The sequence below is a fragment of the Liolophura sinensis genome, chromosome 8 (genome assembly GCF_032854445.1).
Source record: "Liolophura sinensis isolate JHLJ2023 chromosome 8, CUHK_Ljap_v2, whole genome shotgun sequence".
In the NCBI taxonomy this organism is placed as follows: domain Eukaryota; kingdom Metazoa; phylum Mollusca; class Polyplacophora; order Chitonida; family Chitonidae; genus Liolophura; species Liolophura sinensis.
The window spans coordinates 40,163,166-40,180,690 of NC_088302.1; the positions used below are offsets into that span (position 1 = coordinate 40,163,166).

The 17,525-nt window shown below is 35.8% G+C and overlaps 1 protein-coding gene across 1 annotated transcript in view; it reads left to right on the forward strand.

Annotated features, from left to right (window-relative positions):
* LOC135473515 (GRB2-associated-binding protein 1-like) overlaps positions 1 to 17,525 on the forward strand; it is a 37,642-nt gene that overhangs the window by 3,237 nt on the left and 16,880 nt on the right. Inside the window, exon 3 of the mRNA XM_064753365.1 lies at positions 10,728 to 10,751. Within this exon, the coding sequence (XP_064609435.1) occupies positions 10,728 to 10,751 (24 nt within the window). The remainder of the gene's footprint in view (positions 1 to 10,727; positions 10,752 to 17,525) is intronic.

A 17,525-nucleotide genomic window follows, 5' to 3' on the forward strand; every position in this document is an offset into this window, starting at 1 on the left:
GTATAAGTGAAATATTGTTGAGTATGACAAAAAACAACAATCAAACAAAAAAATAAACAAAATATAAAGATAAAATCAGATAAAACTCATGTTTCTAACTGTGGTGATGACATATATACAGCATGCCAATTTAGGCCATTCTGAGTTGCTTCATTCAGAAGGTTTGAGGCAAATATTGGTTCAAAGTAAGCTGTAAATTGCACCAAACTGATTCAGGTCAGGTCAGTGAATGTATGCATTTATAACAGACATTATTTACATGTACATGTATATTCTTTTAATATGATATAATGTTTTGCATGTACTTTTGAGTGAAGTGGGATCTTACAATCTTTATTTGTATGTGTGAAACATTCGTTTTTATGTTTGTTCTTCAAAAATTTAATTGACATCCTGACATCCTGTTTCTCTTCCTAATTTCAGATCCTTTATAAGGACCCATACATACACTTTACTCTTTTATAGCCTATTTTAACCAGCTGATATTGAAAAGATGTATCCTTGGTGAACGAACTTACTAACACTTACATGTATCAGCTATTTACATACCCTGATAAAATTTGCCAGGCTTCATGTTACTCTATGTGTCTCTTAATGATACTAGAATTGTTGTCTTAATGAAGTTTTAATTCATTTTATGATGTGATGTCCTAAGGCTTAAGCCTCTGGTGTGTTATTAACCTAGTAGACTGTGGCCATTCCCTCATTTCCTGGACCCTGCTGCTCATTAAACCAATCCACTTACATGTACATGACTTTAATACAGTCTGCCACAATCTTCACAGCAGGGTCACAGTCTAGCTTGCCTCGTGGGCTTCTACTGTTCTACCATCAATATTATGCTTAAATGTGCACAGAAATAAAAATTTTAAAAAAATCTACTTGATTGAAGTGTTTATATGTATTCTCTTATAAATGAATACATGTTATATCTATTGAGAATAAATAACATATACATGTACATGCACATATGCACTGAAAGGTAGACTGTTGCAACCAAAGAGAACCATAACTTAAGTACTCAGGTTTAGTACATGTACCGTCATGTACATGTGTGTTGTTTAAAATATTGACATTGAAGTAGGTGAATTTACAATCGTTTACTTATAAACATGTGTTTTACCCAATCAACATCACTTGCATGTATTCCGCAGGCTCGGCTCGGCACGGCTTCCTCGGAAACATACCAAGCATAATGCTGGCTGTGAAAACTCCAGTCAAATGTTAACAAATCACTTTCATTTATTATCTTCAATTCTGGCTTTAAGCCTTCATTGTGTAGAAATTTTATGTACTTGATAATTGATACGTAATGCATAATGAAGTAATATATACATGCATGTACTTGAATATGATTTTACTATGTGATGTATTGGGGCCTCCGTGTTAGCATGCCAGCATGGCACTATGGCCCAGGAGCCTCTCACCAATGTGGTCACAAGCTGTTAGTTCCAGTCCAGCTCATGCTGGCTTCCTCTCCAACAGTATTAGTCAGTGGAAAGGTCTGTCAGCAACCTGAGGAGTGTTGTGGATTTCCCCTGACCTCTGCTCGGTTTCCGCCCACAATAATGCTGGCCGCCGTCATATAAGAGAAATATTTTTTAGTACGGTTTAAAACACCAATCAAATAAATATGTAATGTATACATTATCATGTTTATAATGATATACAGATATATACAAGTGGTTATACTATATACATTGATAATTTGTATATTGATCATTTGTACACTGATGAAGGATTCATACGTTCATATTCATATATTCATGTCAAAATTAGGCCCTGCCATTCAGTGGTAAAATTCAGTTAAAGCTGAAAATTAGGGTAAAAAAAAACTCAGTTCTGTGTTTTTCTGGTACAAATACTCCATTTATTGGATAAGGACTGAATTGCATTCGAAAATATATCCGTATCGTTGAGCGGGCCATGAACGGCTGCATCTGTGTCAAGCCGAATTAGTCATTTGTGTATTGGCTGTAATTAAATTAAAATTTGGCTTTAAAAATATTCAAATTATGGTGATAAGATTTATTGGGTATACATGTAGAACAAGGTGGGAGTCAATTTATATTCAGCTTGATCAATCTTCGGTATGCCAGGAAAGTCAAAGAAAAGTCTTGCTGGCTTCCAGTGAATGTCGCTTTGATACACGTTGACATAAGTACAATGACAGGTCATTTTGCCAATTAATTAAAAGTACTCACTCGCCAGTCAAAGGCCGGTGCGAAAACAAGTGGCACCTCTTAGGCTCTTTGAATACTGTTGACAGTAGGTGCAAATGTCTTCTTCTTACATTCAGTGATAATCCATCCCATGTTGTTTTAATCTTTTAACCAGATTTTGCGGATTACAAACACCACAGGAAATAAAACAGGATTATAGCCACTCTTGAGTATATCAGTTTGAGGTGTTCCAGCAATTTCGGCCATATTATAACATGGAAAATTAAACAGTTTTATGATTTTTTCCCCATTATTTCCTTGATTATTTACGCGAAAATTAATTCCCATCAGCCCATCTTTGTAGTAAATGCACGAAAATAAATTCCAGGGAATAATAAATAATTTACAGTACATATATATACCTCTGATGAGAATGACCCTTGTCCTCTGTGTTTGTAGACCAATATATGTTTATTATTTATGTAATATTTGTTAGTTCCTTTCTTTATTCTAATATTTATAACAACCATCAACTGAACATGCATGGTTTATAACTGTTTCATGCTATACCTGTGAGCAGGAGGATTAGCCTTGTCTCTGTATTTTACACATGTTTACTTTTGATATGATGTATGTTAGTTCCTTTCTTTCCTTTAATATAACAACCAGCATTTGAACATGCATCACCATGGTTTATAACTGTTTATACAATCTATATCTCAGATAAGGATAATATACTTGTAAAAGTATATGTATGAACCAACAATAAATCCTGATCAGAAATGAACCTCAAATGAAATTAAATTTTGTCTCTTTTATATATACATACACACATACACACACACACACACACATATATATATATATATATATATATATATATATATATATATATATATATATTCGGTATATCATGTATACTTTCACGTTCACAAAAGCATTGGTCCCTAAAGCAGAATTAAACTCAAAACAATAGGTTATAGCCAGTGTTTAAAAGATAATTAACTCAATCTGAACCAGAAACTTAATTTGGAGTTTGTGGTTGTAAATATTTGGACTTTGATAGTTTGATAGTTATCGTTAGTAATTATACAGCTCAACTGTGTGGTGTGAACTGGATTAATTAGCTGATTATTTCTCATACATTAAAATAGTCAAGGAATTTCCTGATTTGTGTCTAATTAAAGCTAAAAGTTACCAGTGTTAATATCCATGGTTTTGGGAAGTAAATTACATGTAGTCCTGTGTATGTATGCCAGGTGGTACAAACTACTGTAACTATCATTCTGTTGGCTAAATCTTTCTTATGATAGAATGTTCCAATTAATATACAGCTTGTACAGGTCAAGTGCTGTTGGATTCCCCCAGAAACAGCTGTCTGTATGAATGGCTATAGCCTCTCCACATGCATAGACCGAACATTTAGCACAATGATCATATTAAAGGTTAGGATTAGCCAAAGGGTATCGAGTCTTGTAGACTGGTAGATGTACATTTTACTTGTATGGTCTTGTGAGGGTTTATCGTGGTTTGCATGCAGTACTGTTTTGTGTGTCCAAGATTGGCTTTAAAGGATTTAAGTGCTGATGGAATAAGAGAGTGGCATACAGAACAAATTTTGTGTGCTTTATATGGGTGTAGGCCCAGATTAAAACGTGCTAAAAAATGGCTTAAAACTACTATACAAAAAACAGGGTGCGCACAGTCCTTGAAACTCCTTGAAAGTGCTTGACAAATATAATTTTATTTTCAAGTACTTGAAAGTCCTTAAAAAAGACAAATACTCCGGAAACTCCTTGAAAATCTTAGTTTGTCCCAAACTTAAATATTGTCTGCTGACGGCCGAGTCTGTATATCGGGAGCTCGCTAATAATTCTCCCTTAATTAGGGCATGCGCTGGTACTCGCCATTGTCGCAAATTTAGAGCTACTTTTTTGAAATGGCAGTAAAATTTGAAAAAATGCAAATGTTATTGACGACAAATTTGTTTACTTATGAAAAAATACAAACGTTATACAAAATCTATCATGAGAGTTTTCTTGGGTTTTTAGCAGATTTTCGCAATTTTTCCTAGGAAAATAATCCACTTACTTTCATTTCAAACGGCCTCATCTCGGCGAAAAAACAACACAGTTGTATGGTGATTACTTGACAGAAGTCAAAGGGGGTTCAGCATGGTTGCAAGTTGACTTACATTAAATAATGCTTGAAATCATTTTTGTGAAATAAAGAATGAGAAGCATGGCATTTTGGCGGATGCCGTTCATCGCCAATTGTAAAAAAAAAAAAAAATTATCAAGGGAAATAAATCAAGGCAGAGTTACACCTGTAAATGAAGTTACCTCCCAGGAAAAATTTAAACTTTTCCACTGAATAAACAATTTTTTTTTTGATCCGAAGTAAATTAAATGTTTCAGAATATGTGCCGTTATATAAATGTGTATGCTGTCTGGTTTTCTCCTGTCAGGCTGTGAATGCACTGATGTTGCATTTAAATAACTGAATTTACAAATTAATTTCCGTACAAATTTTTCTGATAGAGGAAATTGCATTTTACTAGGATTCTACAGATAGGATGAAAAAAGGATTGATTTTTTTTTTAAAAACAAAAACATGCTGCCAAGCATTGGTCCATTATTTTGAGGGCAGTAGTTCTAAATGTAACGTTTGATGAACTCCAGATATAGCTGATTCCAGCATCTACACCAAGGCAGATAAAAACGAATTACAGAAGGAGACCTACAAGAGTCATGGCCACTGAGGAAGTATGGCTAAAGAAATATAGTATTTACTACAAAATCTGATGAGTGGCTAAAGTGACTGGCTAAAAAAAAATACTCAGCCAGAGGAAGCCCTGCATAATGATATACGACATTCATGTTTTTTGACTGAACCAAGGCTGGGTCAAAGAATGTGTCGCATTACAGAAGTGAAGGACAGATATTTCTTGCAAAAGCAAGCGTACTATTCAATATACATGCATGGAAATTAAAGCCTCTGTAATTCAGACTTAAAATATAGTCTATAATTTGCACCATGGTATGTTTAAACTAGCCTTGAAAATGACAAAAAACACCTGGAAAAACTCCTTGAAAACTCCTTGAATTTCATTTTCATATACCTGTGCAAACCCTGATAAAGGCTTTTATTTAACCTTGTTCATGACGAAGGGACGACATGGTGATGTGAGTTTGAATACATGTCCATGTATATGTGTGTCCATGCAGAAAGGATTAGTAGAGAGCAGAATTAAGCTAGCTTGTTACATGTGTGTCAGTGATGGATTCACAGCTATAAGCCAGCTGTTTACACATGAACCATTAAGAACATGTAAGGAGTTCCTGATTTTTAGGCAGTGCTTCCTGGTTACATATAAATGTAAATCCTGGACATGTTTCTTGGTCATGTTTGCAGACTTGTACATAATCTGTGTTATTACCAGTGATTGTTTTGTTTGTAACAAGAATACGTATACATTGTACGGTACATGTCATACTTTTGTATTATATGGCAGTGTAGGTATTCTGCTGGTAGCCTGATCTTTGACCGATTCTGGGATCTTGTGCAGGTCACAGGGCTGTCACATTATACATACCGACATGCTTGATAGGCCACACCAGTTTTATTGTGTGTTTTACTCAAAAAATTAAAAAATGGAATAAAAATAAGAGAAAAAATCCAGCTTTTTATTTTGGCGGATGTTGGTGTTTTATGATGTTTTTGTATTTTAAGGCTTTCCAATCATTTGAAATTCATGTCTTCAACAGGAAAAATTGCTGAGATGGTCGACATTTTTCACAAATAAGATTTTCAAGGTTTAGTTGTATTTTCCTACTCTCTTCGGACACTGAAAAAAGAATTATTCCTTCCATAAAACAACAATTTAAACTGGTTTGTCAAAATACATGTATATGTATTGTCATCTTCTAAAGTATATGCATCAGCATCCATGTTCAAGTACACAAGGACTGTAACTTTATACAGCAGGATTTGACTTGGAGATGTAGATATAACAAATTACTTCCTTGTTTGGGAAGTAGAGCAGTACAAACAGAGTGTTGTACATGTATGACAGTCAGAAGTGCATGAACTGCTGCGAAAGTTTTATTTCTGTTATTACTAGAACATCTGTGTTTTCATTTAAATGTACATGGCACATGATTTGTCAGCTTGTTCAAGGATTACATACTTCTGTAAACTTTTATTGGCAATATAGATACATGTTAAAGTGTAAATGCCTGATGTAATTTATCTCTCCGGTTGTCTTGTATGGGCCAAGGGTAATAGGCATGTGCACTTGAAGTTGTGTACATTGAATATATAATATACATGTACATATACTTGTTATTGTGATCAGGGTAATGGGGTCTTAGATGCCCTCAAAATATGAATACATGTGGCATGTACACATGTACATGTAATACAGGTGTGTTTAGATATTTTATGATTGTCTTAAACGAATTAATATTATCCATGTTGGAGTTGATTCTCATTGCTGATTTCAAGGCTTCATGTATGCCTGTGTGACAGGTATTAAATGTCTTGCTGAGCCCAGTTGTTCAAAAGTGTATTAGCTAATACTGGTATTAGCTAATACTTTATATGTTTAAATTTTAGCCAAATTCGGCAGCCAGTGTAGTTGTCCAAAGTCTAAAGTATAACAGCAGTAGACTTAGTTCATATTTAATGTACTGCTATGCAACTATGTTTGGGCTAAGTACTAAATTGAAGATTTGACTTAAAGTTAGATCTGGTACTAGAAATTGAAACAAATAACATAAAAAACTAGAAATTGAACAAACAAGGTAAAAAAACTGCAATGTAAAACTCTGACAGATACATGTACATGTCCGTTATTCATCATGGTTCATCATGTACATGTGTATATGTATATAGATATATATTTCTGTATGTGTGAGGGAGGTCTGTCTAGCTTTGGTGATCTTTTTTATTCCTGACTTCTGTTGATATCTAATATCAGTGATGAAACTTCGGTCAGTATTTCTGTCAGTGAGGTACATGTATGTACAGTGTATAATTTTGTCCTGATTGCTATTACTGACAGACCTAGTATAATGATGTGAAGCCTGAATATTCAAATTGCCACTCCTTATCTGAATATTGTTACAACAATTTAGAAATAGGAAGTACAGAACCTGAGTAATGTTGTGTAACTGTGTATGAAGCTGGAAGTTTTGACATGATAAAAATAGCAGGACTGAAATTACAATGTAATTTCATCTGATGCACAAACCCGGAGTTACATGAACATGTTAATAATGTCAGTATTGGTTCTGCTAACGAAGGATTCCGTCATACTTTGCTATTTGCTGACACTTCACTTCTAAGTACATGTATGACGTTCTGCAGATTAATTGTTGTAAATTTACATGTGTACTAGGCTCTCCTGCTTCCTGACAGCTATAACCTGGCATGTAACCAACAATTCCAAGTAATTTACATCCATGAAGAAATAACTACATGTAAGTGTACCTAATTAATCGTCATATTTTTATGGTCGGTAATCATGTTTTAATAATCATGTTTATTTGGACTGGTGCATGGTATCAGTTACTGCGACTGTCAAGCCCTTGACCCATAATAAGGTCAGATCGTACTATGTGGACTGTAGCCATAAGTTAGTATGTTTGTCATGCACCTGGCAAAACACAGTGGTTTTTATTTTCTGGGTACTTTGATTTCATACATTCATATAAAAACTTCACTAGTGTGACCACAGTAATATGTAAAGTGAAAATCCTCAAAACAGTATTAAACACAAATCAACTGCAGTCAGTCATGTAAATGCATGTATTAATTTAAAGTGAAAGATTCTTGAGTAAAATAAATGGACATTGCATGTTCAGGTACATGTTTAGGGTTGACAAGGGAATGATAGGTGCGAACACGAAGCCTTTATTTGCTGCTAGACGTAAGGAGAAGAAAATTCACAAATACATGTACATCAAGTTTTTCACAAATATTGTGATGTATTAAATCTCTTTAAGAAGATGATTCCACCAGATTTGAACGATTTCACATGTATGGTAAGAATGTCAACATCAACTTCAGGTGGATGGGTGGCTGAATTGTGTGTATCAAGGGTAGATAACTCTGTCAGCCAAAAGTTTCAGGGGAAACAATTTTGTGGAAAGCAAGCTTTGAAGGACCAGGTGGTTGCTTTTAATATTCATCGGTGCACTTTTCTCTAAAGCTGTAGTGCAATTATTGCTAATTGGAGCCTTATTTCTGTCATGATAATGCTCCTTTTTTTCTCATTTGATTTTAGATTTTTTTTTTAAAATTTAAGAGGTAACAGGGTTGCTCTGTAAGAGATGCACTTAAGACGGAGTTCCAGCTGCTGACAATGTATATGTATGTTTGGAGTTGCATCAAACACGAGTGTTGATCAATTCACAACCTTGGACAGAATTTTTGAGATTCTGTTAGCTTTTCGATGGTGGCTGTAATAGGGTTGACCGGACTAAATGAAGGGTGTTTGTTTGGTCTTGCCTGAAATATTGTTGGAGATCAACTGCCTCAAACCGATATGCCATATACATGTACAACTATTGAGCTCCTGAAAGCAGAAGGTGAAAGTCTGTAGTCATACTTAGGTATAGTGGATATTGAATGCTGCATGTATTGTGCTATATGTATGTTTTGAATCAACTTCTCAAAATACCATTGTATAAGCTAACTTGAAGCCAGCCAGTATTGTAAAATTTGATTTCTTTCATTGTTAACTCAAAAGCCTTTCTGTTAAGTTTTAGTGGCCAGATGTTCTGTATTGGTGGGCATACAACACTGACAAAGCCTTATCTGGCTAAGCCTGGATTTGGGTATTTTTGGGAAATGCTGGTTAAATGTCCATATACAAATATCAGGAATGGATAGCAGTGTAAAACCTTGTTAGTACCTGTGTATTAAGAGAGGGGCACTTCCTTGTGGTGGAACCATGGGGACTTGGGCCGGGTGTGTGTCTGGTTTGTGTAATTTGGTCTTTGAAAAAAAGTTTTTTTCTTTCATGAGAAATCCAATATGCTACATGTAGGTGAAGCTACATGTAAGAGTGCATGTGTAACAAGAGGGTATTAAATATAAGTTTTTCTGCTGTGATTTAAACCCTGGGAATCTCTTGACAAATGTATATTGATACATGTAGTTTGACCCTTCTGATCTTCCACTGGCAGTTCAGAATCACAAGTGATTTAAGGACAGTACCTCATATTCATATTACCGGCCCCGATTTCACAGTTGCTAGAACGTCTGCTTTGGGAGCGGTAGATCCATGGTCAACCGTGGCTCCAGTCATACCTAAGACCTTAAAAGAGGGAGTTTTCCTCGCTTGGCACTCAGCATGAAGAGGATAGTGCAACGATTGGTTGACCCATATCAGTATAATGGCTTGGTGGGTCGGCTTACTTGTCGTCGGTAAGGTGAAGCAAAACTAGATAAAAGAGCTGTGGAAATTCGTCATGCAACAAGATGGCACATTGCATGCGCTCTAAGGATTCCTTCGTCATCATATGACTGAAAAATTGTTAAAGTACGACTCTAACCCCCGAGCACTCACTCACTAATATTATTCATATTATTGTATATTGTTTATTACATCACTCTTGAATATTTAGATTAATCTTAGTGAGAAATTTCTGCCTTCAAGGAAATACCTGTATTGTATGTACCATAATATCCTGTAGGGACCCAGTGTGTTATGAAGCATTGGACATTCATAACCTTCATGGCAACATTGTGAAGACAAAATGGTACATGTGACATGCACCTCACACAGCGTTGTGACAACTTTGTAAAATGAGCCCCTGGATGTGTGACACCAGCAGCCGTGCAGACTGTTTATCCTCATTGTATTCCCCCTGGACCTTTGGACAGTCCAGACTTGATCTCCAGTTGATGTGGTAAACCAGGGAAGTCAGTACCAGGGCTTCCTGACCAGGCATCATCTGCTGACTGAACTCTGAACTATACTAAACCACAAAACCAAGCAACTGTAACATCTCACCAGCTGGCCATGTATCTGCACATGAACTGCATGTTATCTGTACACACATGCTTCAACCTGCATACATATTACAGCCACTGTACATGCATTAAATTTTATTTATTTTAACATGTAGTTATTAAAAAAAGATTAGATCTAAATATCAATTCTAACAACTGGAACTTCTGAACATATTTATTAAAGAAGTATGTTACTGTATATTTGAATACATGTAGTTAGACTGTAGTCAGATTGGAGTGAGGTCTTGTATATATGTATATATATATATATATATTTGTTTGTTACAGCTTGGTTAAGGGAAAATTTACCATAGTATATGTACATGTTGAGGCCTACATTGTATGACTTGAAATTCCAAAGCCTCCAGTATATGGTGTGATTACATGTATTTAGGTGTTACATGTTGTTGTATAATATGTGTGTTCAGTAATGAGATGACTATGTTTCTATCAGTCATCGTTCTTTTATAAAATAGTCATACTCTTAGATACTCTGGGATTGATTAATCTTCCATTTTTTGACATTTTTTTTTTTTTCAACAGTCATGCAGGACTCTGCCTATTGAAGTAAGTAAATGCATACGTAGTCCTTTATTGTAAGTTTGGGATGCCCTGTTGTTTGCAGAAAGTTGACATGAGTGGTCAGTTAGTATTTCAGGAAGACAGATTTCCTGCTTGTCACATGCTCGGGATAGAGAGTGTGCGAAGTTAGCTCGTTTCTGTTCATGATCTGAGAGTTGCTTTGTCCATTGTTTCAGTTCTTATTTTCGTTTTTCCTCTTTTCTGAAGTCTGCTGATTTTCTTCTGTTTTGAGAAAGGTCTGTTTGTTCTGAAACCATTGCATGGTTTGTCATGTGCTTTTCTCTTGTTTAGAACAGTTGTACTATCTCAGCATGTTTACATTTGAAAGAGAAGATATTTATTTTTGGAAAGCATGAGTTTGCATATTGTTCTCAGTATCTCTCCAAACAGCATTTCTGAATATCTTAGGAAGGGAATTTTTGGAGTGAGTGGAATTTTTTGCTTTAACTTTGTTGATGTAAACGCTGATTACAGTAATTCTTCAACCTTTTCGGCTGTCTCTGCAACCAGTATTATGAAATATCCTGAAAGAACTGTGGGATGTAGAGAAATAATTTGGTTTCATAAGGTTTCATGAAGCCTGAATTTGGTTTCATAAGGTTTCATGAAGCCTGCATCTTGGGTGACACAAACAAATCATTTTTAGCATCCTTGTCATAATAATTGTATGCATAAATTCCACTGGAAAAGTGCTTTAGTGGTTGAAAATGCTGAAGAGTTACAGTATGTTAGTTTAAAGGCCACACCAAAGTAAATTGTGTAAATAGGTCTAGCTTGTGTAATTGTACACTATATCTCCCAATGCTCTTAAGTCTTTTTCATTTATGGTCATCACTCTCATTGCTCTTATTAAGCTTTTGCCGTATATAGTCTTCACTCCCAATGTTCTTGGAATTATTTGGCTTTAATACATATAAATATCTATTCTAGTCAATACTTTTCCTCGTACATTTGTGTTTTGAATGAATTATCATTTAGACACTACTATATTATGCACCAGAAGTGTACATGTAAAAGTATGTTCTCTAAGATCATGTATGTAAATTTATTATGCAGTTTGTATATCAAGCGCAGAGCACTTTATTTTTATTCAATGTGTTGGTTACTTCAGTACATTCAAGCCAGTTACTGTTTTAGTTGCATATGTACATGTTCTATTACATTTATATTTTGTTCATATCTATATTTCGCATATTGCATTTCATTTTGTAACTTAAATGTGTGCAATTGCAGTCTGTTCTGCTTCATCAGTGTACTTTCTAACAAATACATGCATACTGTATGTTTTTGCGTCTTTAGTTTGCTATGGTTTCATCATGGTAAAATAGAAATCAAATCAGTTACCTTTTTTCAATGGAGTTGGTGGTTTTAAAATTGTTTTACCATTATGAAGTGAGAAATTTAGGTTTCAAGCTTCAGAAAACTGGACAAGCTCAACTGGGTCAACTTGATCATGTCAAAAACATTCAAGGATACCTTCGCAGTGATCATGGAAAGGTTTCGGTGGTTTATATCTAAAGTCAACCAGATTTTCATTTTGATTCGAGATGTAGATACATGTATTTATTTGATTGGGGTTTAAAGATGCACTCAATATTTCACTCATGAATCATGTTTCTGGCAGAATTTTGTTTATAGGTGGAGGACACCATTCCAAATACATGTACTTAACTAACCTCCTGACTTAAAGCTACAGCCAAATCTTCAATAGCTGGATTTGGACATCAAGCCTCGTCTTTGTCATTAACATCGGGCTTGATTTTGTTGTGCGTGAGAGTGATGACTGTTACTACTAGCATAATGATCTGACGACAGCCTTACATGCATACAACATGAACAGTGATATGTTGTACATTTTTGCATGTATAAGGCTAAAAAAACATGACAAATACATTCAAATGTGGAAGGTCTCTGAAATCTATTGGTTCGAGCACCTGTTGTCCAGTACATGTACTTCACGTTCTAATTTAACATAATCATGTATCAATTATAATTGAGCCCAGTTCGCCCATGTCTATTGCTGTTTTGACCCTCATTTCTAATTCCTAGTAAGAATGATGCATGAACTTGCATATACACCGATGTCATTGTTCTATCTTATAATACTATGTTATATTGTCCCTGGACCCTGGATATCAATTATCAACTTGGCCGTATGTTGTTGTTGTCTACTTTTAGCCTTCGTTGAGAAGTGGTTACATGTACATATATATGCACATGTATGTGCAAAATGATTGACTGTTGACTCATGCTGCCATGGTGTCTTTGTGTAACTATGGTGATCTGCTGATGGGGCGCCCTCCCCCCTCAGCTGTGGCTCTGCTAATGAGGGAACAGATCTGTTAATGTATGAATCATCCTGGTCTCTCTAGTTACCTTGTCTGGTGCTGCAGCAAGCCATTGTTCTCTCTTCATCAATCTCTATTACCTTTAGATTCCAGCAAGTGATGCTGGCAAGCAGGGCTGTCTGCTTCGCCCATCACACTAACTTAGTGTTGACCTACTGCTATAGTAGCTGTGTGGTCCCTGGTGTGCCCCAAAGAAGATCTCAGGCTGTGGGAAAGCTATGATCCAGTAGGTCAAGCTGTGATTTATTTCTGCCTACCCAATGCTGCTGCCTAATTGAAGTGTCATCACACAGTGAAATGCCTGCTTCCTTGTGAACAATGCCAGCAAACATGTAAGCATATGTGAAGAATCTAGAATGATATTTTGGTATATAACCTCTTAGTTTTACCAGGGGGCTTCATGACCTTTTTATAGTGTGTTAAAAAATAACATATCACATTGATTCAGGAGCCTCTTACAAATGCGATCACAGTGAGTTCAAGTCCACCTCATGCTGCCATGGTTGACATCCTCTCTGGCCATACATGTAAAAGTCTTGTAAGCAACCTTTGGATGGTTGTGGGTTTTTCTTAGGCTCTGCCTGGTTTGCTCCCACTATAGTATTATTGCTGACCACCATCTTATAAGTGAAATATTCTTGAGTATGGCATAAAATTCCAAATAATTAAATAAATCTTAGACTTACTTTTTAAATTTTTTAATTGAGTACATTTAAGGACTAAGAAAGGCACACTATTAGGAAATGTGTATATATATTTTACAGAGGATAATATTCTCACAAGAATGATGGGCAAGAAGTATGCAGATTGATATAGCATCTTCTTGCAAAAAATATATTGCCAGTGCTCATTTTTCAAATTTCTATATACAATCTTCCCACAGAAATATTGTCACCAGTATCTCTGCTCAGTATATATGGAATTAATCAAGGGTGTGGTGGGCTGTTCACTTTTCAACAGAAATATTGCCAATGCTGCTTTTAATTCTTTCTTATTAATTTTATACCCCCCCTCCCCATCCTCAGCAAAGTTAATAGGTGGGGTGGGGAGTGTACAGGAATCACCCTGTTTGTCTGTCTGTCTTCAGATATGATTTTGACCATGCAACTCCTCCCCCATTTTCAACAAAACTTGCCATAATTACTCCCTTTCAGGTACTTGCATGTTTTTTCACGTACACTGTATTCTGTTCTAATGGCTACATTTGTCCATTCAAAATACTTGTAAGAGTAGAGCAATCAATGCACACCATGAATGGCCCATGAAACAGTCTATATGAAGCCAAACTAAACAACATGATGTCTTGTTATTTCATTTCAGTTTTTCTTAGTTTTCTTTCTTGTAGTTTTGGAAATGTTTGGGGGATGGAAGTGGTGTATTTCGGACATATGGATTCTCGTTCTGTTTTAATCACTTTTCACTTGTATGATGATACATGTGGGGATGGGTTTTTGGGTAAGCCAGTGCTCATTGTTAGATACCTGACAAACCTCCTGACTTAAAACTACTGATAGCTGGATTTGAACTTGTGACCTCACTGGTCAGCAGCTGATTAAACTGCTACAAGAACAAAGCTTCACTCTAAGGAGGGGAGACCATGGACCATCAAAGTTATAGATTAAGCTCTTCAAATGATATAACCCAGGAGCCTCTCACCAATGCAGTCGCTGTGAGTTCAGGTCCAGCTCATGCTGGCTCCCTCTCCAGCCATACATGGGAAGGTCTGCCAGCAACCTGTGGATGGTCGTGGGTTTCCCCCGGGCTCTGCCCGGTTTCCACCCGCCATAATGCTGGCCGCTGTCATGTAAGTGAAATATTCTTGAGTACGGCATAAAACACCAATCAAATAAATAAATAAATCAAATGATATAACTTTTACCTTAGAGATTATGTCATTCCAGGTGTGCATTGGCATTGGGAAAACTTTACAAACAAGGTGTAAAATTTTCAGCAGACGATGGAAGAAATATATTATTGGTTCAGTAGGATGATTCTTTTCATATTCTTACCTTTTCTGTACATTTAGCCAAAAGAAATTTTCAATTCTAACTGCTAATGGAATTGAAGATAAATACCTGAGCCCTTTTTGTTACCTTTTGTTAGAAGTTTCTTTGCTAAGGCTGCAATTCTTCTCCGCCTGCCAGTTGGTTAGCCGACTGTTCAACCGTAGGCGATAATACCCCCTAGGGCGATAGCAAATAAAAGGCGGGTAACAGACGTTGAGCGAGCCCCATTCCTCCGTCCCCTCAGGCACCTGCCAGTCATGGAACAGTGCCTCTTACTTACACACTGTTTACGACTACAACTACCTTGATCTGATGCCCCTACTGTTGATTTTTAACTACATACATGTACGTTGTGAAAGTATTTAAGACTTACCTTTACACTATTAAATGACTACAGAGTGTGTATATATGAGACATACATGCAGATATTGGAAATTGATGCATTTTGAAGCTGAATTTGGTAGTTCACCTAGTTATGGACTTACAAAATCTCGAAAAATTAAAATTAAGAAAATCTAAAAAAATTTTGTTTATTTATTAAATGTTTTAACAGTAAGGTAGATGTACATATACTGTATTTCACCCTGTGCCTGTAATAATTCACTTTCAGCAGCACCTTAAGATGGTAAAGTGATATTTTTAATGTCAAGTTTTTCTGATAACAAGTTGAATCAAATTGCACAAAAAACTCTTCAGTTGTCCTACAGGGTGAATAAATGAATCAGAATTAAGCAAAGAGTGGAAATGCCAAACTTTTGGTGATTGTTTAAAAACTGAGATGTTTTAAGTCAGTACATGATGTCTTAGCCAGCTTGACCTATTGTCCATAGTATGACATAAAGACCTGGTGTATTTCTCCAGTACCTTAGGTGCTACAAGTATTAATTAAAATTCACAGACATGTAGATCTTCATCTTTCCTGATGTTAATACCTGCTAGCCACCTGGTAGATCAGTACCCACCGGAGTGAGACAAATTATAAGCCCCACTGAATCAGTTTTATGTGCAGGTGATGAAGACAGCTTAGCCAGCTCCCGTCTACCATATGCTCTCACCAGATGAAGGGCAATGTCACCTAGTCTCCACACGCCGCATGCGTGATTTACCTTTAGTTTAAGGCTTTGTCCCCTATATCCGGGTTTTATGTTTAGATGGTGCCTCATTATTTAGCTTTTGACCGATATGTGTACATTCATGTAGCAAGGTTTATCCTATTCCCGGCATTTAATAACGCGATTGCATGGTAATGAATTTTTAAACATGCTGTAATATTTTCATTGGTTTTATTTCGATGTTGTACTGAACTGCTATTGTACATGTAAATGTAATATCAGTACATTCCTCACTTTGTTATTTGAGTCTCATCAAAAAAAGATTAATGACGAAAATAGAGTCAGGGTGTAATTAAACAACATGCTGGTCATGTTGGCTGTTGACAACAATACGAAGCGGAACTAGGGTAATTTGGCCCAGGAGCTAATGAGTTGGATGCTTCAAACGTATGTGCAGCCTAACGGACATGTTTTTCTCTAATCTAACATTGTCCTTCCTTAAGCCAGATTTTTATCCGCATTCAATGTTTCTAAACTGTTTCCTTCTATATGTAGGTTTATCTTTAAATACTCTTTTGTATACACACACATATAACCGTGAAACGGAAGTATTCTGATCACACATAAATGCATACATATATCTGCTCAAGGTGATTGGCTTTGGCAACGAGGAAAAGTAGTTGTATTTAAGGGGGTTTATGGTATGCTAGCTCTATTTTAATTCCTGTTTTGGCATTTTAACTTGTTATGCCATTTGCATTTTCATTTTTTATGCATGATACTTTGCCTGACTGATAAAATTACAGTTAAACTTACTGTTTTTGCCCTGAACATCACCACTCCACCTTTTGTTGTTCAGTGTCCATATAATCAAATAATTTAGGTGTATAAATTGCTTTAATTTGCCCCATTATAAATATTTGAAGAAATGGCAGAATTAGGCTATTGATTTACTGACGTGTACAATGTATAACATTTGTAAACTTTACCTACTTCAGAGCTGTATATTACCATAAAGAGTTAACATGTAAACTTTTATATTTACTCTTCCCTTAACAGGAACTCAAGTCTTGCATTATTTCATAATGGACAGAAATTTTTTGATTTTGTGTCATGTGGTGTGGATGAAAATGTTGAGGAAACTGTTTGATCTGTACAGCTTCTATCAAACAAAGTACTGGTACTACATTGGCATATTTTGTGACTTGTGTCATAAAAATTTACAAATGAAAAATGTGGGCATGTACATTTTTCGCTTTTTGGAGTACCTGTGGGCGTACAATGTAGTATCCTAGAATAAACCAATATTTCAAGATATATGCATATGTATTAGGAAGATTATTTCGAAAGCTG